This window comes from Podarcis liolepis (assembly GCF_965112155.1).
Source record: "Podarcis liolepis genome assembly, chromosome: 18".
Taxonomy (NCBI): domain Eukaryota; kingdom Metazoa; phylum Chordata; class Lepidosauria; order Squamata; family Lacertidae; genus Podarcis; species Podarcis liolepis.
In genome coordinates, this window is record NC_139572.1 from 11,021,775 (window position 1) to 11,046,120 (window position 24,346).

The 24,346-nt window shown below is 43.8% G+C and overlaps 1 protein-coding gene and 1 long non-coding RNA gene across 4 annotated transcripts in view; one reads left to right on the top strand and one right to left on the bottom strand.

Annotated features, from left to right (window-relative positions):
• MEF2B (myocyte enhancer factor 2B) overlaps positions 1-2,193 on the top strand; it is a 37,666-nt gene extending 35,473 nt beyond the window's left edge. For all 3 annotated transcript variants that reach the window (XM_083484037.1, XM_083484036.1, XM_083484038.1), the window contains one exon: positions 628-2,193. In XM_083484037.1, coding sequence (XP_083340163.1) covers positions 628-931 — 304 coding nt within the window. In that variant the 3' untranslated portion in view covers positions 932-2,193. The remainder of the gene's footprint in view (positions 1-627) is intronic.
• LOC310697636 overlaps positions 1-24,346 on the bottom strand; it is a 45,679-nt gene that overhangs the window by 15,051 nt on the left and 6,282 nt on the right. The window lies entirely within an intron of this gene.

Here is a 24,346-nt window from a genome sequence, read left to right on the forward strand (position 1 = left end):
GTTGGGCTAGATGACCCTCAGGGTCCCTTCCAACTCTACCATTCTGATTCTATGATCTCAAGCATGCAAAAAACCAACCTCTCCGTTCCCTGTCAGTCAGACAGCAGTGCCCTCTTGGGCGAGGCTTTGCTACCACCTGGTGGCACTTTTGTTCAATGATGCCTTTGAGGATGCCTGTTTCTGCATCCTCATTTTCTAAGCTACCAGGAGGCACAATCAGAGAGGATGGGAGCTGAAGTTGCAGGCTTGGGGGGGGGCAGCACCCAGAAGGTTCCATCCAGCCAAGTTTCACTCTGAGTACCCTCCCTGAAATGAGCAGGCCAAAGCTGTTCATCTCTGCCCATGTGCTCTGATTAGAACCAAGAATGGAAACCAACCCTTCGCTGCCAGGCCCAGTCGTCAGTGACCATTAGCCACAAAAGCTGCAGGGGAGCCTCCATGTGCAAGAGCACTCTACCCCAGAACATACGGTTCTTAGGGACCAGCAATCCAGAAAGCCAACAGAAGAAGTTCTTGGAAAACAGTTCTTTAAATCTGGAGATGATAGAAGGTGTTTTGCTTGCCTTCCAAATAAGAATGTTGGGAACCACTATCGTTTCCCCCCCTCTTTTCTTGTATTCCCTGCAGAGCAATGGGTCGAATCGGTGATCAGCCCGCGCTCGTCTCTGGCTCGCCTCCCCTGCGCCCGCCCATCAGTGTCAAGTCCGAACGGGCTTCCCCGACGGCCCCGTGTGCCTCGACTGGCCCCCAGGCCTCTCCGTGCGCCCGCCCTTCGCTCGCTGATGTCCCCATGGACCTACACTCCCGAGACGACTACGTCAAGGCTTACCATTGCTCTCTCTTCCTCTCCCGCCCTCTGGCAGACGAGCAGAGGCACCCCGGCGTCCCCACACGTCGCCCACAACCTGCCATGGATGAGTGGCAGAGATAGTGGCATGCTCAGCGTCTTCACATGTACGGATGGAGCCAGGGAGGGAGCATCTGCCTGAATGTGGTTGTGTGAATGTGCGAGAGCAGACTTTCTGTGGCCTTGAGCGTTCACAGGGAGTTTTCTCCAAGGATTTGGGGGAGCAAATTATCCCAAATTTGGGGGAGCAGGCTAGCTTCTCACATGCACAAAATGAAAACAGTGCCAGTGGGTGGTTTAGCCAATGATATTCTACACAGAGTAGACCCATTGGCATTAATACAAATAAGTAATTCATGTCATTTAATTGCAAGGGGTTTCAGCCAATATTCGTCTTCCTCAGAACAGATCCTCTGAAATGAATCAATATGCATAGCTGTAAACGTTTCCCTTTTTTAAAGGGAAATCCCCTTATTCCGAATAGGATTCCTCGCAAGCAAAGGGAAAAGTTGACAGCTATGTGATATGGCTCACTTTGTTCTATTAATTGCAGGGGTCGACTCTGAGTAGGAAGTCCTTGGATGAAACCCAATGGATTTACTCTGTGTAGCCTGGACATTTTGCCTCTTATCTCAGCTCCGGCAAACGTTAGTAATGTGCTCCCAATTTTAAAATGAAAGCTGGGGATTTGGAGGTTACAGCTGATGGGGGGACTTCACTTCCCCTCCTTGCCCACCCCTTGTGGGCACCCATAGGTGGGGCAATCTGGGAAAGCAACTGAAAGAAAAGATGGGATTGTTGTTTCCCCACTGCCTGTTTCATCTAAATCTCCAGAGATTTGGGAGGAAAGTCCCCCCTCAAAAAAAAAAAAGGGATTGACAGCAGATTTCAGGATTTATAAAAGCAAATTATTTCACCCCATTGTGTATAAATCACTTGCAAATTACTGGCAGCAAGCTCTGGCGAGGTCCCCTGGCTTAGAAAAAGGGTCGAGAGGAAATCCACAAAGGAAAAGGACTATCACTGGCAGCTAAATGGAACCTCACTGTGCAAGGGCAGTATACCTCAGAATACAATGGACGATGCCTTTGGTAAGTTTTCTTGTTTTTGAGATAAGAGGGAGAAGGCCAGGGAGCCAGGAGGGGAATCCTCGAACCAGGGCCAGTTTGCAGCACGGCGAAGAGATTGCACCCATCCCAAAAGTAAATAAATAAATGACTGAAGATGTAAATCTTGAACATTGCAGGTGTGTCCTGCATTGGAGTCCGTGGATGTAGTAAATAAACAAATAAATGTCTTGTGCTGTGGGGGGAAACACAGGATAACCCCCACCCCACATAATCACATGACCCAGCATGCAAACACTATTTGGATGGCAATTCCAGTCAACTTTGGGGGTGGGCAGACCCCTCAAATATTTTATGGGGGATTGTTGAAGGGACCTCGCCCCTAGGAGTTGGCTCCTGTGCACAGAAGACAAAATCAGAATTGAATATTACCTTAACAGAACCGGGTAAAAAGTAGCAAGATGAGTTTCAACAGGGATAAATGTAAGGTTCTTCACTTAGGCTGGAAAAAACCAGATGCACAATATAAAATGGGGGACAGGTGGCTTGCGAGTTGTATAAGGGAAAAGGATCGAGGGGTCTTGGTGGACCACCAGCTTAACATGAGTCCACAGTGTGTTGCAGCAGCAAAAAAAGCTAACACCATTCTAGGCTGCATCCACAGACGTCTAGCGTCCAGGTCAAGGGAAATCATAGTCCCACTCTGTTCTGCCTTGGTCAGGTCACACCTGGAGTCCTGTGTCCAGTTCTGGGCACCACAATTTAAGAAGGATATTGACAAGCTGGAAGGTGGGCAGAGGAGGGAGACCAAGATGATGAAGGGACTGGAAACTCAGCCTGCTTTCAAAGGAAGCAATCAACACCAAAAATGCAATTATTGAATATCTTGTTGTAAACCTCTTTGAGGTTTATTTAAAACAATAAAAAGGTGTGTAAATGTTATGAAATCAATTCCACCCCCTAAGGGGGGGAAAAATGGCTAGAAGGGGAATGCTTTGGGGGGGAAATAAACCTGGGGTGCACGCCTGGAGAAATGACAAAGAGGAGAGGGAATTTGACCAGCCAATTGCCTTGAATAATAGCAGGGCATCTCCTGTTTTCTAGAGAGGGTTTGCTGATTGCCATGCTATCATTAGCATATATGCAAATTGGACCATTCCTAGACTGCACAGTTCTTGGCTGGGGGTTGTTTGCGTGAAGTCTGGGTTTGCTATGGCAACCGGCGGGTTTTGAATAGAACCAAAGAGAGAGGCTCACAGTCAAGGTGGTGTGTGTGTGTGTGTGTGTGTGTGTGTGTGTGTGTGTGGAAGAGGAACTGTGAGGTTGAAATCCTATTTGAAAAACAATTTCTGCATAAATGCACTACATCGAAGCTAAATCTTGCTATCAGTACTTCGTCTGTGGTTTTGTTTTTAATTTTAAATGATACCAAATCTGGAACATAAAAAGCTGGTTTCCATTCTGAGTCAGGCCATTGGTCCAGCTACCTTAGTATGGTCTGCACTGACTGGCAGCATCTCCTTGGAGCTGTGGAAGGGACTCTTTCCGCAGGCCGGCCTGGAGTTTCAAAAGTGGATTTCCCCCTAAAGATTAGGAAGGACTTCCTGCTAGTCCAATCTGTTCCACAGTAGAATGGAAGGTGGGGAACTCTCTGCTACTGGATATTTTTTAACCAGAGGCTAAAGATTTCCTGAATCTGTGGTGGGTTGGACCCTTTGGGGATCCTCTAACCTTTCTTCTCCATTTCCAAATCTGATCCATTAAAACACCTACAATTAACCAGCCAGAGTGTCTTTAACCGGCAAACAGTCCTGATAGAATTTTTTAAATTATCATTTGTTTTGTTTTTGTTGCGGCTGAACTGAATGCAAAAGGAAAGCTTGTAGATTTGAGGGTTTTAAATACGATCAAACAATTTATATCATCAACATAAAAATGGGTGGAATCCCTCTGGTACCCTAGCCACTAAATACAATTGGCATTTTGTTTTTTAAAGAATATGTTGCTAGTCCACATTGTCCACATCTTAAGATAATGAACCATCTGAAATTATACTTTGAGGCCTCCTGCCTCTGTTGGATCAAAGATTGGATTAATTTGGAAAACACTGATCTGTTAGACCTAGAAGGCTTCAACAACAGATTTGGTTGGCATGCCTATTTGTGGCTAGATAAAGAAAAGGTACATAAAGGTTTTTCAAACCATATTATCAGAGGGCCACTATATGAAGTTTGGGAGAAAAATAAAAAACTTCTGGAATGGAAAACACCCTGGTGGTTATCACCAATTGATATTTTAACAACCAAAAAAGCAAATATAGAAGAAGAACGACTGACCTATGAAGACCTACTGATAAGATCAGAAAGTGGATGGAAATTGAGAACATATGAGGAGTTGAAAGACAAATTAACAGGCTGGCTGCAATTTCATCAAATAAATGCAGTATGGAAGGAAGACAAAAAAATAGGGATAAACGAGAAAAAAATTAAATTTCAGATAGAAATAATTGAAGGTAAATCCAAGTTATTATCTAAAATGTATAACATATTAGATTGGGACACTAAAGATGAAGAAATAAAGGAGGTCATGACAAAATGGGCAATGGACTTGGGATACAATATAGAATATGATAAGTGGGTGAAATTATGGACTAGTGGAATGAAATTCACGGCATGTGTCTTACTCAGAGAAAATTTAGAAAAAATGATGTATAGGTGGTACATCCCAACGGCAAAACTAGGGAAAATGTACAAAACAGGAAATAAGGCTTGCTGGAAGTGTAAAATCAAAGAAGGCAATTTCTACCATATGTGGTGGACCTGCGAAGAAATGAAGAAGTTCTGGGAACTTATTTATAATGAGTTAAAAATAAATAAAAGGATACATTCTAATGTAAAAACACGCTGATTCCCAAACCATCCGTGGGCTGGATTTAGAAGGTGATTGGGCCTGATCTGGCCCCTGGGCCTTAGTTTGCCTAAAGGTAAAGGGACCCCTGACCATTAGGTCCAGTCGTGACAGACTCTGGAGTTGCGGCGCTCATCTCGCTTTATCGGCCGAAGGAGCCGGCGTACAGCTTCCGGGTCATGTGGCCAGAATGACTAAGCCGCTTCTGGCGAACCAGAGCAGCGCACGGAAACACCGTTTACCTTCCCGCCAGAGCGGTACCTATTTATCTACTTGTACTTTGAGGTGCTTTCGAACTACCCATGGTTTAATCCTTGGCCTTTGCTTCCCTGAAGAGATCCCACAAGGCAGTGGAGGTTTAGTATCAGAGTTTTCCTTCTCCTGGGTGGGCTCCCTTCCCAGGTGGACGAGCCCCACCTGCCCCTCACTCCCCTCTATAGCACATGCAGAAAGCGCCTTCTTGACCACTGGACTCCCTCTTGGTCTCGTCCACTCCCTCCGTCTGAGCCTGGCTTCGCATGCAGGGGAAGACCCTGACTCACGGAGGGTTTGAGACCTATCGGCTCCCCTCACCTGATTTAGCCAGCCAATTGAAGCTGCTCCCAGGATTGTGGCCGCTGTCTCCTGCTGACGGCGTCTGGGAGCCACAGGTGAGAGTTGGGTGCAGGTGGGGACCAAAGGTGGGAAAACGACCCCAGAAGGAGCACAATGTGTTGTCCCCCCAGGGGTACTACCGTTCACCTAAAACCCCATACACCCTGGTTGGAAAGAAGTCTTCTAATAAAATATGATTTCTTCAGGAGGAATTCCCTTTGAGACTTTCTAACCAAACTCAATGCAATATTTGGAGTGAATTAAGCCAGAATGAGCTTGGACCAATGTCCCTTCATCCCACTAGAGGTCGCTGATTTCAACCAGAAATCTGAATTGGCCAGTGAATGAGGGAGTTTTGCTTTGGATTACTAAACGATTTGAATATTTTAAGGCAGGTTGAGAGGTGAGGTGTCTTCTAGCCACCCATTGGGGGTAGGTGGGCTGCTTCTATGCAGATTTTAATGTCACTCCCCCCTCTTTTCATCCATCAGCTGTGAATATATTGATCCAACTCCTGCTGTTCTGAATTCAAATTTTCCCCGTCAGTAGAATCTAGATACCAGACTTTTCAAGTCTTTTTAATTTGCTGATTTCTCAACCTTCCCCTTTTATTTTAAGCAACTTTGTTTCATTTGATGGTAAATTTTATTGCCACAGGCTGCATTATTGATCTTATAAAACCATAGAACTGCAGTTGGAAGGGACCCCTGGGGTCATCCAGTCCAGCCCCCTGCAATGCAGGAATCTCGGCTAAAGCATCCATGACAGACGGCTGCCCAACCTCTGCTTGAACACTTCCAAGGAAGAAAAGTCTCCTCCTGTCAAAAGGCTCTTACTGTTGAAAGTTCTTCCTGAATCTGAGTCAGAATCGGCCTCTCTTGTTTTCTTATTTCATGGTAAACCTTAACTCTGATTTTATCTCTATTGCATTTTTCGCAGGGGCACCTCATTGTACACACCTTAGAAACTGTGGAATAGCTCAGTCAGCAGAGCATGAGACCCTTAATCTCAACGCCATGGGTTTAATAAATAATAATAATAAATTTTATTTATACCCTGCCCTCCCTGGCCAGAGCAGGGCTCAGGGCGACTAACACCAGTAAAATTACATTAAAAACATAATAGGAAAACAAAACAAATTTAAAATATAGGTTAAAATGCAATTTAAAATGCAGCCTCATTTTAATAGTAGCCCATAGATCAAAACCCTAAGGGGAGGGAAACATAAGGGTCAGACTGAGTCCAAACCAAAGGCCAGGCGGAACAGCTCTGTCCTGCAGGCCCTGCGGAAAGATGTCAAGTCCCGCAGGGCCCTGGTCTCTTGGGACAGAGCGCTCCACCAAGTCGGGGCCAGTACTGAAAAGGCCCAGGCCCTAGTTGAGACCAATCTAATCACCCTGTGACTTGGGACCTCCAGAGTGTTGTCATTTGTGGACCTTAAGGTCCTCCGCTGGGCAGACCAGGAGAGGCGGTCCCGTAGGTTTGAGCCCCACGTTGGGCAAAAAGATTCATGCTCCCTTCCAACTCTGTGATTCAGTTATTCTGCTGTTCAGTGCTCTATAGATCATTGAAGCAAATAACACGAGACTTAAAAACTTTGCAACTGTGGGATCACATTTCCCTAGGAATCAAGTTTCTTCTTGTTGTTGTGACTTGGGGCGGCTCTGCAATGTAACAATATCCCATTAGAACACAGGATAAGATAATGCAGGTTTACTTGGGGTCTTACTTCCAAGGAAGGCTGCAGGGTGTTGGACTAGATGACCCTTGGGGGCCCCCTTCCAAGTCTGTGGTTCTATGATTTTATGATTCATAAAGGATGGGGGACACCTGGCTTACTAGCAGGACATGTGAAAAGGATGTGACAAGAAGGAGGCGAGCCCAGCACACAGGGTCATGCAGAGATGTGACAGCATCCTCTCTGCACCTGGAGTAACTTGAATGTCCCAGTTTAGCTCAGCCGAGACATTTTATCCCTGTAAGGAAGCTGCCTGTTGGTGGGAAGAGACACGGAGCAGAGACTCAAACAGGGGTGCAACCAGCAAACTCCTCCGGGGGCAAGCAAGTCAACTCCCTCTCTGTGGTGGCTGCAGAAGAAGACTCCAGTTTGCATCTCACACCAGTCTGGGAGGGGGAGACAGAATCGGGATTCAAGATGACCTTAGAAGATTGGCGAACTGGGCCCAAGCTAGCAAAACGAATTTCAGTAGGAGAAAATGTCAGGTTCTGCGCTTAGGCAGGAAGAACCAGATGCACAAATATGGGATGGGGAACACCTGGCTTGCTAGCAGCGCATGTGAAAAGGACCGAGGGGTCTTGGTGGACCACCAGCTGAACATGAGTCCACAGGATGATGCAGCAGCAACAAAGGCTAACGCTATTCTAGGCTGCATCAACAGAAGTCTAGCGTCCAGGTCAAGGGAAATAAGAGTCCCACTCTATTCTGCCTTGGTCAGACCACATCTTGAATACTGTGACCAATTCTGGGCACCACAATTGAAGAAGGATGTTGACAAGCTGGAAGGTGGGTAGAGGAGGGAGACCAAGATGATCACGGGTCTGGAGACCAAGCCTGATGAGGAGTGGTTGAAGGAGCTGGGGATGTTTAGCCTGGGAAAGAGACTGAGACTGAGAGGAGATAGGATTTGGAGATCCAAATATATTAAGGGCTGTCACATGGAAGAAGGAGCATGCTTGTTTTCTTCTGCTCTGGAGGGCAGGCCTCGAACCCATGGCTTCAAGTCACAAGAACTGACTAAACATCAGGACAAACTTTCTGAAGCAAGTGTTGTTAGACAGTAGAATGGTCTCCCTCCTTGGAGATTTTTAAGCAGAGGTTAAAACCTAGTCCTAACCCCTGGTGCAGGGTTTGGGACTAGATGACCCCTGAGGGTCCCTTCCAACTCTACAATTCTATCATTCTATTATGCTAAACCCTCTTACTTGGGACTAAGCAATTGATGTCAGTTGCTGATAACCAGCTAATGCTACTAGGAAGTAAGACTTGTGGAATCCAATGGCCCTTACTCCCCAGTAAGCTGAGTTAGGATTTGCAGCCCCAAAGTCCACCCACTGAAACCAACGTTCCTTAATAGATTTCCAGTGAGTCGACTCTTGAGTAGGACCAACGTTGGCAAATTCGGGGGGGGGGGTGTCCTTCAAAAAGCAGCCATGCCTAGGATTACACTGCATGTCTTTTTATTTTCTTATCATTATTATTATTTTTATTGCCATTTATTTGTATACTGCTCTCCATCCGTAGGTCTCAAGGCGGATTTGCAATTCTCAGAAGCTTGGATACATTAACTTTAATTAATAGAGACAAGGAGATAGTCCTGTGGCTTCCTCGCCGCTGCCGCTTTCGGCATATTTTAACTTTTTAAAGTAAATAAAAATACTTATCCTGGAATATCGTAATTGAAAGAATAAGTATGTGTACCCCAACCTCTATAGCTGCCCTATCGCTTATTTAGCATGCTCTGCTTTCACTTCATGCTGGTCTATGGCCATAATAAATATTTTGATTAGATTTTTTTAAAAAATAAAAAAGCTCGTATTTTCCTTTCCCAGGGATTTCCCCTCCGTGAATCCACATGCCTACAGTGGTGTGTGTGTGTGTGGGTGTGTGTGTTTATGTGTGTGTGTGTAAAATAAATCTTTAAAAATAAAATAAAATTGAGCAGCCTATCCAGCGATGAGGGCGTGACGACGTCATGCCTTTGCGTGGTAAAATATGAAGAAACCCCCTCTCTTCTCCTTAAAAAAAAAGGCGGGGGAGATTTCTGCAATTGTAAAATATATTTATTGAGGGGCTGGGGAGGGTGGGAACTTGATGAGGCAGCACCAAATACCCCTCTTCTCACTTTCGCAGAGACTACAGCCATATATATGTATTCCTCTCTTTTTATGTAGCAACAACACCCGGCTCAGACGTCGCTAACCCCACGTAACTCCTCCTCCCTCCCTCCATCGTATCTCCCAGAATTGCTCGCCTCTCTCACTTCAGAGGCTTTCCCGGATCTAGACCCTGCGCCTCTTTGCGGCGAAGCATCCTTGCTAAGCGGGGGGAGATTCGCAGACAAGCAGTATCTTTCTCCAGAAAGCATCCAGAAAGCATGTTTTTTCTCTTGGCTCAAAAGTGGTACCCAAGTTGAAAGGATGCGGCTGAATCGGATGGCTCAGGGAGGGATACCCGGAATTATTACACAACATGCGCGCTCCTTTAAGCGTTTGATGGCTGGAGAACTGGGCTCTAGGATATCTGGCTATTATCATCATCATCATCATCATCATCATTTCTTTCCAGCGACCACCTCAGGAAAAGATGTGTGCATTTTGTGGGTGCGCGCGTACATTTCAATTTTTTTAAAAAAATGAGTGGCGCTGCCTCCCTCGCTTCTTTTAACCCTTCGAGGCTTCCCCCTCCCTCGAAGTTTTTGAACTTGAAACTTCTCCAGGACCCTCTGACGCCCCCCACCCCCAATCCACGCCTCGTCTCCTGCTGTGCTTCTCTTCCGAATGAATCCGTAGCGCTGAGCGCCTCGTATATTTTTCCTGAGTTGTTGCTTTATTTTCCCTCCCCCCCCCCCCAAGCCTTCTCTCTTGCAGGGCGGGGAAGGTTTTAAGGAGTCCTGATTGGTGAGGTGCGCGCCCCCACCCCTCTCTTTTCGGGAGCGTGGGAGGGAGCTCCCGGGTGGAAAAATATATATATTCCTAACCCCCCGCCTCTTTTCAGTCCATGCAGGAGTACAATTGGGTTCTTTTCAAACTGCAGACAATGCCCTCTCGGGGAGGGTCTTTATTTGGGGGGGAAGAGTTCTCTGTTTGGTTTGCAAGACACGTTGGAAGGTGGTTTGGGAAAGGGGGGCAGAAAAGCCCCCGCTCAGTCCAGCCTCAACTCTCCCCCCCCCCCATTTTCCTCACGCCTTGGATCTGTGAGAAAATTTGTCTGGACTTGGAAAGGGGAGAAAGGAGGGGGGGATAACCCGTCTCTCACACCCACCACCCACTCTCCTCCTTTTGCTGCCCAGCCAACCAAAAGCAAACAACGAGATATATATAATTTGGGGGGGAAAGAATACTTTGCAAAGCATGAGGCGCTCTGATGAAGTTTTGGTGAGGTGTGTTTTTTTTTTTGGCGGGGGGAGGGAGGCTCCCCCCCCCATTGCAAAAGAGGCTGGAATTTCTTAGCTCCTTCGCAATCCCCCTCTTCACCATTCCCATCCTCAAGGAGGTTGGAATATTTGCACTTCTCTTCCTACCCCCCCCCCTAAAAAAAATATGCTTGGCTTTGCAAGCAGAACGAAGGAAGAGGCGCGCCCGTGAAAGCGACCAAGTAAGTGCTGGAATTTATTTACTTTTTACTCTGGATTTGGGGGGGGGGCGGGGGAGCGAGGGGAGAGAACCTGGGATGGAGGGGAGCAAGGAAAAAAATGGAGCGTGTAATGGGAAGTGCTGAGGGTCCCGATCCAGCTCAAGTTCAAGCCCTTTGGAGACCGCGCCAAAAACCAAATTAAACTATTGCTCTAGGAGAGAAAGAAGCGTGAGGTTTCGGTCCTATGCACACTTTACCCGGGAGTAAATCCTGCTGCGCTCAGATGGGCCGGCTTTTTCTTGAAACAAACCTAGCCAGAAGACGTAAAACCTGAACAGTATTTCCCCACTGACCTAAGAAGGAGACACGTGTCAGGTGTGGCTGTTAAAAGACCCCCGTCGCTTTCCCCCTCGGGTCTTTCTTCTGAGTAGAGCCGCAGAAAGGGTTCGAGTGAGCTAGATCCACCGTCCCGCAGCGACACACAGCTTCTCCCTCTGTGTTAGGGGAAGCCAGAGGAGACAATATACCATTTTTAATTAATTTTTAAAATTAAAAATATGCATCGTGGCATCAAGTTTCGCTTTGGAAGCATCTCTGGCAGAGACCTTGAGCCACTCATATTTTATTTTCTGCATCCCAGGTTTCTATGGGTTGGTTTTGCAGCTGGCCAGCCAGTTACTATTAAAAACCCCCAAGCGTCCCGCGCATTTGAATTCCCGCTGTTTCCAAGCCCCCTCCCACAGAAAAAACACGTGTTTGTGTGTGCACACGCGCGCGCACCTCCAGCTCAGAAAACACACCATGCGCACCTGAGGAAGTGGACTCTCTCTCTGCTCCACAAAGTGTATATATCCCATAATTAAATGGGTTAAAGCCTAAGGATGCCCGCGCGTCAGACTCTGGCGCGGATGCATCAACAGGCATCCATTTCCTTCCTCTTCTTTTTATTTAAAATTAATTTTCACAAAAATATAAACAGACAAAAAAAATCCCTTCCTCTTCTTTGTAAATTTATTTTCAAAAACAATTCCGATTTTTCAGATGCAAAATGCAAAACCATAACAACTGTATTTTTGACGAAATCTGCGGAAACTTTAGCCAACGTTTGGTTTTCGAATCCTGCTTTGTAATCAGCCCCCCCCCCTTACACACACACAAAAATCATTCTATCTCCCCTCCCCACCCCGCTTCATTTGATGGTGGTCGCAGAGGACCTGAAATACAAATAATCAAAGTTAAAAAAACCATTATTTCTGATGAATGGCAAAATTATTAATTTTTTAAAAAAAATGTTTTTAAAAGCTTCTTCCAGCTTTTCCAAACTAGTTGGCTGATGATTTAAAGCACTGGAGTGGGGGGTGAGAGAGAATAGATTGGATCATTCCTGGAAGCTTTCATGAAACTCGCCGCCCCCCCGCCCCCCCGCCCCCCTCTCACTCTCTTGTTTGAGCATAGAAATGCTGCTTCCATTCTTATGGAAATTCAGAATGAGCCCCATGCTGTTGAACTTGACGTCGTCTGTGCTGGTTATTAATGCGCTCTCTCTCTCTCTCTTCGCCTTTCGGGGACTGGGCGGGCGGGCGGGCGGGGGGCGCGGAGTCTGTTTGTGCGTGAGAAAATGATTTAAAAACGGCCGCCAAGTTACTAGGCCTACAAAAGGTGAGATGGAGGTGGAAGGGGGGGGGAGAGCTAAGGCCAACTTACGAAATCCACCACCTTTGCGGGAAATCCTAGTAAAGGGGGTTATTTTTATTTTATTTTATTTTATTTATTTATTTTTATTATTTTATTTTTCATTTTGTGTTTGTTTGTTTGTTTGTTTGTTTGTTATTTTGTTTATTTCTATTTTGTTTCATTTCTATTTTTTTCCCCTTCCTCCCCTCCTTTCTGCTCCCGGCCCACAAACCTTTGATGTTGAACGTTCCTTCCGCTAAAAAGAAAAAGGAAATGTAAAAATATATTAAGCAAAAAAAAAAAAAAAAAAAAGGGCTGTTTACTCCCTTTATATCGATTTTATATCATTTTTCTCCCCTTCCTCCCAGCCACTGGTATAGGGAGGGATCTCCTCCGCCTGAGAAGCAGCGATCCTATACGTAGGCACCCTTCCCTGGAAGCAAGCCCTATTGGATCCAACGGGGCTTCCTTCAGAGTAGACGGGCTCAGGGTTGCGCTGCTCAGAAATACCGGTACTTCAGATTTTAGATTCCTCCTTATTTGTTTTCCAACCATCGGTGGTGGCAAAGATGATAGATAGATAGATCGATAGATAGATCGATAGATAGATCGATAGATAGATAGATAGATTGTATTAAGTCTCTAAAGATATTTCAAACCACTTAACATCTTATGCAGGTTATGTATAAAAATATACATACAAAACTTCTTGACGTCCCACCCCTCCTTTCCTGATGTTTACTTTTTTATTAATAATACTAATAAATAAATTGAATAACTCGTGGGACTAAAACGCCAACAATAATAACAATAAATAATATATTACAAAAAATGTTATTACCGTAAATATTACGGTCGATTTTACTCTCTCAAAGGGGTTCCCGCCCATTTAGAAATATTTCCCCAACCCCTGATTCATCTTGAAAAGTCAGAAATAAAACGACATACACACTTTGCAAATCACTCAAGGCTGCTAGCTTCTTTGTCTTTGACACCCATTTTATTACTACTACGCGATCACTCGTAGCTGAGTAAGATTGTCTTCCATAAGCACGGTTTTAACAACGAGTCCATAAGTGACTGCGGAGGCCAATTCTGGATCCACACGTCCTTCCACAGTGGGGACATTGGTCTCCAGGCGGGAGTTGATCCCAGTGAGGGTTTGCCAAGCATGCCTTCCTCTTAGCACGTTTCTCCCTTTCGTCCTGAGTTCGAGTGTCTCCAAAGCCCAGGACACCTTTGGTCAAGGCTGTTCTCCAATTACAGCGCTCGCAGACCAGTGTTTCCCAGTTGTCTGTGTTTATACTACATTTTTTTTAGATTTGCCATGAGACAGTCTTTAAACCTCTTTTACAAACCCAGCCAGATGGGTGCGGTATAAATAATACAATTATTCTTATTATTAAGGCTGGAATTCTAGCTCTGCTTATTTGGAAATAAGCCCCCAAGGAATTCCATAGGCCTTACTTCTGAGTAGATGCGGTTAGGTGTACACCGTTTAACTTTTATTAAATTGTTTTGTTATCAGTATTCAGGACTGCTGTGCCTTGTTTCCTGCTAAGTCCTATTCAGAGTAGACTCATCGGAATGAATGGATCTCAGCAAGTGATTCCCTTTAATTGCAATAGGTCTACTCTAACGTTGACCACAACCCAACAGAGATGCAATAAGTGTTTAATGGATGCCTACATGCAATAATATCAGAATAGTACCATCTATGGCTTAAAGATATAAGTATGTATGAAGAAAAAACACACCCAATAATAATTAAGTCACAGTTTGCAAACTTGTAATGCCCAGAGTGGCAACCCAGTCAGATGGGCGGGGTACAAATAATATCACCATCATCATTGCTACTAGTAGTAGTAGTACTGTAGGGAGACCTTCGAATAGCCCCGTTTCTAAGGGTTTAAAAAAACCGCTCTCAATGCGGTTTTAGAAAGCAAACCACAGCCATAAACTCATTTAGAAAAACTAACCATTTTTCTTAAAGCACTAAAATGCGTTGCATAATTGTGGCCAAACCACAGATAGAAATTACGAACAACTCTGCAGGAAACTGCTGTTGTTGGGGGTTTTTTTTGGAGGGGGGGTGTTGCAGATAATTCCTTCTCCTTCTTCCAAATGGTTGGTCCCATCTCAGGGGGTGTGCCAAAGGGGGTGTCGTCCTGTGTTTCCCTGGCTGGGGTCTCACCTCCCCCCACCCCGTCTCCTCTCTTTCGCCAGGGGGGCCATCCTGAGCCTCTTACACAGGAGTAAGCCCTATGGGGCTTCGCCTCCTAGCCAAGATGCGCAGAGTGGGGTTGCAACCCGTTTCGGAGGCGAATCCCTGTTATGAACGTGAATATCGTAGGCATTTTATCCAGTTTCCCTGTTTAGGTTAGATTGTCATTTGCGGGGGGGGGGTTGTGTTTTGTCCTTGGAAAGCAATATCTTTATTGAAAGATGAGAAATAATAAGCCTACAGAGAAATTATTGAGCATAATATGTTCATATCTTGCTATTTTATTTTTTTTAGTTTCTTTTGTTTTGGGGCGAGTGACAAACCCACCCAACCCATGATCTCCAGACGACCATCTAGTCCGCCACATTGATTTTGTATTCTTATTAGGAAGGGGGCTGGGGAGGAGGCAGAATTATTCCTCGAAGTTTTGCATACCAATCTATCTCTTCATCCATAGGATCAAACTCCATGGGGTGGAGGTCCCTTTTGAGAGGGGTTCCCCCTCCCCAGTTGATGGGCTTTGCCACATCTTGTGATAGATTATGCGAGGTGGACCCCCCAATATTTTATTCAAGTTGGCACCCCCATATCTATCAGTGACTCATTTTACCAGGTGCCAACCATCTTTAAGAGAAACCAACTCCCCGCCTCCTAGCACACATACTTCGGATACAGGATGCAACCCTGACCGTTTTACCTGAGAGTAAGCCCACTGGATTTCTCAGGATTTGCTTCTGAGAAGACCATGGTTAGGGTCGCGCTGTGACCCATTCAGGATCAGCAGGGGAGGGAAGCAAATGTGAATTAATAACTGGTTTGGGGTTTATTTGCCTTTGATTTTAATGTTCTGGTTTTAGGTCTGCAAAACCTTGTTGCTGCTAAGGCTGTGATCCTAGAAAGCATTTATTGAAGAGTAAGTCCCATTCAGTGGTACTGATGAATGGAGAGCGGCATATATACACTGAGAGAGAGAGAGTTAGTTTTCAGGATCTCCAGAAATTAACAAACTGCATCGTTAAGTTTCTTGGGAATCGAGTCTTACTGAATTCAGTGGGTCTTACTTCTAAGTAAGCATGAATAAGACTGGACTGTGAGGCTAACCTTTAGACAGACACCTGTTAACGCACATTTTATTCATTTTTATTTATAAGTCTCATCTAAGACAGACAGTATCTATTTCTCTCTCCATCAGCCATTGAACTCAATGGGTCTTGACTTCTGAAGTGTTCACATTTCTTGAATCTCTAGGCATCTATTAATATATACTTTATCTTATTGATAAGGATATTTTAAAAAGGAGGAGAGTCCTATCTCTCTGTCAGTCATTGGACTCTATGGGACTTCTGACTATGTGGTGAAGCCAGAAGCATCTGTTGAGAGTATCCTATCTATGTGCCGGCCAATCAATCAATCAATCAATCAATCAATCAATCACCTTTTTGAACATCTTTTGTATGTCTGAAATTCTCTAAAATGTCCTGGATAGGCATATTCTCTGACTGTGGATTTGAACTGATTTATTTTATTTTTTTAAAAGCTATCTTGGATCAGGCTCTCTGCCCAGTGTGCTCCAACACCTGGCAAATTTCACATGGGTTTTTTTAAGAATCAGTTCTCTCACCCAACCCCTCCCCCAAAAACTTAAATTAAAGTATTAATCAACCATCATTACTTTCTAAAATAAACTCCTCAAATATTTTTTTTAAAAAAATCAGTGCTGCCCTTTTTGAAGACACCAGGAATGAGCAAAAAGAAGAATAAATTTCAACATAATAATACATTGACGCTGAATAAATTTCTTTTTTTAGATTTACATCTCTCTCTCTCTCTCTCTCTCTCTCTCTCTCTCTCTCTGCATTTCATGAAACTTTCTAGGCTGACTTCATATCATCCATTTCAGGGAAACCTGTTAATCTCCATCGTTTGACTAGGTGGTAGGGATGATATTTATAAAAATAAAAACAAAAGCAAAATCATATTGACTCTCCCCACTCCTTTCTGTCTCTGGAATCTGAAAACTCCCTTTCCTACCCCTGGGCAATGGGAGGGTGCAGCCCTAAGCTTACTTACCTAGGAGTAAGCCCCACTGAACTTTTTGGGGTGTGTGTGCTTGTTTCTGAATAGATCTGGAGATATTTGCACAGTAAATGTTCCATAGGGATTCCTACAAGCCTTGTTTTCTTAATCTGTGCATGTGTCCATATGTGAGATAGATATATAGAGATACAGAAATATTGACACACACATACAGATAGATACATGGATAAATACAGTGCTTTATTCTGGGGGGAAGCAGGGGTACGCATCCCCCTAAACATTTTGTGAATCTTTGTACTTTTGTCCATTTACTGTATTTATTTTCCCCGATTTGAACTATAAAATGGCAATTTTCTTGAGTCAAAGTGAGAGTACCCCTAAACATTTTTTTTTAGAAAAAAAGCACTGGGTATATATAGATATACAGATAGACAGAACTACAGAGACTTTGTTTTGAAGTAGAAATAAAAATAAAATAAGTAAAAAATTGTCCAGTAGCACCTTATACACCAGCTAAGTTTGTTCTGGTACAGTATAAGCTTTCGTGTGCAGGCACACTTCTTCAGATACGGATTTTTTGTTTTGAAGTGTTTATAATAGTGTGTTTTAATTCTTGTAACCTGCCCTGGTGAAGGATAGGTAATAAATAAACTGTAATAATAATTATAACAATAATAATCATTAATAGTAATAATTAATAACTAAAATGATATCTATCTACATATATATCACACGGTCATATGTACTGAGCAGACGTCCCTTTAATAGCAATCTGTTTTTATTCCTAGCCATTGTGTTTTTATTCTTGACCACTTATCACAAAGCAATGTCATAGCATCAGTTAACGGCTTGCTGAAGAGCCAAAATGAAAGGAAGGCAATATTGCAATATTCTTACAATACATTCTGATATGGCCGCAGTCTTAGTACTTTGCTATCTATTTAAAACAAATATACTAAGTTGTAACCAGCCAGCGTTACTCCTACTTAGAGGAGACCTACTGACAATTGTGGGCATGACGGTCTTCAGTCCAGAACTGTTCACCACCTCAGTCTCAACTTCCTCTGCCTTCTGGTCTAGATTTTTCACAGGCTGGTTCTTCTAAGTGGCTTACAGCCTAAAACCTCTTATTTCCCAGGGACAGTCCTGCATTGACAGAAGCTACCCCAGTTTCTGACTTCATCCTGGAATGTCCCGCTTTTCCTTAGGACATTTCCATCGGAGAACAGTTGAAGAGTATGAGAGGACACCCCTGTTTTCATTGGAGGGGATGGAGTTATATGACCCCCAAGCCAAGGAGATAAATAAGTAGAAGTCATCTGAAGGCAGCCCTGCATAGGGAAGTTTTTTAATGTTTTACCGTATTTTTTGCACCATAACACTCACTTTTTTCCTCCTAAAAAGTAAGGGGAAATGTCTGTGCATGTTATGGAGGGAATGCCTATGGGTGGCATGCCTACGGATTTTCCTCCTCTAGAAACTACATGCGTGTTATGGTCGGGTGCGTGTTCTAGAGCGAAAAATACGGTATTATGTTTATATATGTATTTTGGAAGCCACCTAGAGTGACTGGGGCAACCCAGTCAGATGGGTATATTAATAATAATATTTATTTTTATTATTATTATTATTATTATTATTATTATTATTATTATTATTTTATTATTATTATTATTTAGGACATCCCTATTTTCATCAGAGAAATGTTGGAGGATATGCAGCATAGGTTGGAACATATTTAAATTTAAATAAACAAACCAGAAAATTTCCAAGTTCTATAAGAAACAATGAAAAACAATCAAACATCAAAACAAACATTTAAATCTGCTGTAGATATACAAGAGAGTTTGAAATTGCAAAACATAGCCAATAAAATACCCTGGGAATGTCATGAAATAAAATATTCCAAGTAAAATAATCAGCTAAAAAGCATGAATTCTACATTGTATGTGAAACACATGCATCCATATCTGTGTGACAGATACAGGAGCCATTTTATATGTGTGCAAACACTGCAACGCTGTTGGATAGAACATGATGGGGCTTTCTTCTGAGTAAACGTGCACAGGATCACTTAAAAGCAGCCACTTCAACATGTCTACTCACAAGTGAGCTCAGTGTCTCCTGGAACAATCCTGTCGCCTATTTTGAGACCCCATGAGAACTCCTTCTGAATATTGTTATTATTTTCCCAAGACTGGAACTCATGGCGACCTGCTCAAATTAAAACCACCACAGATAAAATACGAAAAGCTAAAAACATATAAAGAGAAATAGTTTAAAAAGCAATTAAGCTCTAATGGAATGAAAAACAATCTTAAAGAAACAGAGCTATTAAAAGGCAGATAGTCAAAGCAGCACAGGACCCTTTCCTTTAAAAAGAGTCAGTTCCAAAAGGTCTGTTGGCGGAAGGACAGGAAAGAGGGAGCCAGGCTGGCCTTTCTAGGGAGGGAGTCCCCAAACCTGGGAGGAGCCACCACCAAGAAGGCCCTGTCCCTTGTTCCCATGTGTAGACAGGCACGTGTAGATGAGATTAAATTGTGAGTTGGCTTAATTCTGTGTGGAGAGCCCAGCCTATATAATTACACCTCCGTGAGTATTTCAGAAATGCTTGGGCTGAACGAAGGTCACAAACATTCCACGTTTGCAAGAACTTGGTTGCTTCTACACTTTGAAACGCCCTGCCTATTGAGATCAAGCAGATGCCATCCCTGTACTTTTTTGTTTTAGTATCTGTTTTAGTATTTTAACCTTATGCATGTTTTAAAGTACTGTTGCAGATTTTCCTGGATTTTATTGTGTTATCTTTTTGCAAACTGCTTTGAGGGTGTTTTCAGGGATTTTTGGTGTATAAATTTTATGAAATGGAAACAAAACAGTCCCATTGCAGTGAATGGGCATGGCTAACTTGGGAGGGGGGTCATCAGAGTCTACTCTGAGTAGGATGTCGGATGTAGCCCACGAATGTTTGCACCTGTTATTGGACAGATGTTGGGAGATTGCATCACGGTCTTTGACAGCTGTCACTCAGAAGCTAGTATTTTTTGCAAAATTCACCTGTGCTTCTCAAAGCTGTCTCTCTGTGTGTTGTGGAGTATATTTCTAAAGGCTGCTGTCGTATACGTTTCTTCCAAGTAGGAATCTATACAAGACTGAGCTATGATGAGGATTCTTAACTGATGGTTGTAGCCACCACTGGGCCACACTGTTAACTGATGAACGATGAATTGCTTTATTATAGTAGCTTGGCACAGGGGTCTTTCTGCTGCCAGCCATGGGGCATGTCTGTGTCCTGGTTTTGTAGTTAGAGTAGAAAGATGGTGGAGGGCTCCCTTCCGACTGCCCTGTGCTTGATCCCTTTCTCCCAGATTGGAAGGTTGGTTCATATTATGATTATGATTTATAAAATGTGTATATTGCCCTATACCTGCAGGTCTCAGGGTGGCTTGCAACATAAAACCACAAAATAAATAAGAAAAATGCAAACATGAACAATGCAATAACTGCCCCCCTTCAGCAACACTACACACACACACACACACACACACACACACACACACAAACTTATTGGTTTTTTTAACATATCATTTCCAACAATCATATAACATAACTTTCTATCTTATACAATATTTTAGACACCTCTAATGATTTTCCGTTCTTTATCACTTATTCTGCATTTCTTAATTTCTCTGTTACTCTTAATTATCATTAACTAATTGTTCTCCTCATAGTCTTTCTTGCAATATTTCAAATAGTCATCCTTACAATACTTCTTGCAATCCTACAAGCATAATCTGTTCATTACAGTTACTTCTCAAATAGTTCGTATATTTGCTCCAGTCTTCTAAGAATCTCTGGTCCCGCAGGTTTCGAATCCTTCCTGTTAATTTGTCCAATTCTGCATAGCCCATCAATTTCATCCTCCATTCTTCTTTCGTCGGTAATTCTTCCTGCTTCCATTTTTGTGCCAATAATATATTTGCTGCCGTCATTGCATATAAAAACAACTTACAATCCTGTCTATTAATATCATCTCCTACAATGCCTTCAGCAACACATTTTAAAAAGGCATCAAATGTCAATCAGCCCCAGGCTGGTTAGAGAGGAACATTTTCGCCTGGCACCGAAACCTGAGAGAGGATTCCACAAATGGGAAGTCACTGCAGAAAAGGCCCCTTCTTGTGTTGCTGCCCTCCAGACCTCACATGGAGAAGGCACACCAAGAAAGGCTTCAGGGTCCTGGTGGGAAAAGGACCATGGGTCCTTGAGGTATTGTGGTCCTGAGCCATTTAAGGCTCTATGGGTCAAAACCAGCACTTTGAATTGGGCCCGGAAACTAAGTGGTAGCAGTGCAGTCAGACCAGGGTCAGTGCAATATGTTCAAACTGTCTTGCTCCGGTGAGCAACCTGGCTGCTGAATTCTGCACCGGCTGAAGTCTCCAAACCTTCTTCAGAGGGAGTCCTATGTATAACACATTGCAGCAATCTAACCGCTAGGTTACCAGAGCATAGACTAGGGGTCAGCAAACTTTTTCAGCAGGGGGCCAGTCCACTGTCCCTCAGACCATGGGGGGGGGGGTCGGACTATATTTTGGGGAGGGGAAATGATCGAATTCCTTTGCCCCACAAATAACCCAGAGATGCATTTTAAATAAAAGGACACATTCTACTCATGTAAAAACATGCTGATTCCCAGACCGTCCATGGGCGATTGGGCCAGATCCGGCCCCAGGGCCTTAGTTTGCCTACCCATGGCATAGACAATATCCCGAAGAAATGGTTTTACAGGACCACCTCTTTGCTGAAGCTAAGCAGGCGTGGTCCTGGTCAGGTCCTGCATGGGAGATACACAGAGCTTGAAAACCACATGCCTGCCTACTTGAATTTCTGGGACAGAGGAAGGTGTGGTATAGATGTTAAAGAAAGCAAATAAAAATAAAATTTCCAGGGCTAGAGTCTGCATGACATGGTGGACACTTTGATCACTGCAGGAACTCACTGCTGCAGGGCACAAAGTATCAGGGAGCCCTCAAAGCAGGTGACTCTGGAAAAGCTCATAAAGGCACTCGGAGGTAAATCATTATCTATTTGAAATTAAAGAGACTTCCACCAGTCATCTCAGTGAATTTCAGCTCAGACTATGACTTAGTCGGGCACCAACCACTTGCTATGACAGTCTCCCTGTTCCATGCAGCTTTCCTCATGCAGGGATGTGTGGAGCAAATTTAAATAACAGTTGCATTCTAGAAACAGCCCCTTATTATAGGGTGTGGTTTAAAAAAAAATCTATATGGCTAGGAAGACTGCAAAGGGTTTTTGAAGACCCTTCAAAAGGGTATAATATGCACAGAACTTAGGTTTGTCTCCAGTTTCTGAGTGGACCTGCTGAAATTTATGGGCTTAAGTTTCTTGAGCCCATTCTTTTTCAATGGATCTACTGTCAGCCTGGATAGCTCCATTGGTTAGAGCGTGGTGCTGGGAACTTCGCCAGAGTTGCAGGTGTGATCCCTGCATGGGGCAGCTGCCTATTCCGGCCTTGCAGGGGGTGGACTGGATGACCCTCAGGGTCCCTTCCAACTCTACGATTCTATGAGTAGGACTGGTAATGGGACTAACCCTGAGATTTTGGCAGAAAGCCTTGCCAAATTGGCAAACGTAACTATGTAAACTAAAGATCAAGAAGAGGTAGACTTTAAGGAGGAGTGGAAACCTCTTGTTGAATATTTAAAGAATCATTGTAAACATAGGATTTGAATGAAGAACAGGAGCTGAAGTGCTGGAGTGCAGTGTGGAAAAGATAATGTATAGAATATTTATAATATGCAGCAACTTTAGAAGCTACAGGGGAAACCATGGAGGGGAAGTTGAAGCTGAGTTGGATGTGTATATGGCTGCAATATCATTTTGTAAACTTTTGAAATTTAGAAGTAACAAAAAGATTTTGGCAGAAAGTAGGGGGGATATTTCAGCACCACGGACAAGGCTGTTGTTCCCCCACCATCTCTATCTCTTGGGGATCCCATTTGCTTTCTTTGTTTCCCGGTCTCATTTTGGTCCCAATACCCAGCAGGATCCTCCCCTCAGATGGCTCAGTCGCCTTTCCCACCTCAAGTCTGAACTGAACACGCAAACTTTAAGTTTTAGATCATAGTGTGGGTTGTTGTTTTTCCAGCTGGCTCTCTAAGTTAGGACTTCTAGGTTGCCTCACCTCAAAGGATATTATGGAGTTCGAAAAGGACCACCCAAATGATCACTAGGGTGTCCTGTGAAGAAAGGTTGCAGCGTTGGGGACTTTTTAGTTTGGAGAAAGATTAGTAGAATCATAAAATCGACCCTGGATCAGACACAACCTCTGCTTAAAACCCCCCCAGGAAGGAGAGTCCACAACCTCCCAGGGTTGACCATTCCACTATCAAATGGCTCTTACTGTTGGAAAGTTCTTCCTGATATTTAGTCGGAAGCTCATTTCTTGTAACTTGAAGCCATGGGTTCAAGTCCTACCTTCCAGAACAGGAAAAAACAAGCTTGTTCCCTCTTCTATGTGACAGTCCTTGAGATGCTGGAAGATGACTATCCTATCTCCTCTCAGTCTCCTCTTTTCCAGGCTAAACATATCTGGCTCCTTCAACTGTTCCTCATCAGGCTTGGTTTTCAGACCCTTGATCGTCTTGGTCTCCCTCCTCTGCACACCTTCCAGCCCATCAATATCCTTCTTAAATTGTGGTGCCCAGAACTGGACACAGTTTTCCAGTGTGGTGTGACCAAGGCAGAATAGAGTAGGACCATTACTTCCCTTGCTCTGTTGATGCAGCCTAGAACAGCATTCTCTTTTTCTGCTGCCGCATCACACTGTGGACTCATGTTCAGCCTGTGGTTCACCAAGACCCAGAGATCCTTTTCATATGTACTGCTAATAAGCCAGGCGTCCCCCATCCTATATTTGTGCAGCTGGTTCTTCCTGCCTAAGTACATTGCTCCCTACTGAAATTCATTTTGCTAGCCTGGACCCAGTTCTTCAACATGTTAAGGTCATTTTTAATCCTGATTCTGTCTTCTGTGCCACTGGTTCCCCATCCCAGTTTGGTATTATCTGCATATTAGATGAGCATCTCCTCAATTCCTTCATCCAAGACTATCGAACAACAGCGGGCCCAAGACAGAACTCACTTGTCACTTTTCCCCAAGATGAGGAACCATTAATGAGTCCTCTTTGGGTTTGATCAGTCAACCAGCTACAAATCCACATAACAGTTACCTCATTCAACCCACATATTACCAGCTTCGTTGTGAGAATATCATCGGGGACTTTGTCAAAAGCCTTACTGAAATCAAGATACACTATGTCCACAGCATTTCCCTGATCCATCAAGTTTGTAATGCCATCAAAAAAGAGAGAAAGAAACAAGGTTTGTCTGATATGAGTTATTTTTGAGAAACCTGTGGTGTGTCTTAGTAATCACAGCATCCTTTTCTAAATGCTCACAGACCAACTGTTCTAGGACCTTCCCTGGTTTTGATGTCAAACTCACCAGTCGGTAATTACCTGGGTCTTCCTTTTTGAAGATAGGGACAACATTTACCCGCCTCTAGTCTGTAGGAAGCTCACCTGTTCTCCACGATTTCTCAGAGATCATAGACAAAGGCTCTGAAATTGGATGCAGCTCATCAGGTCCTGGAGATCT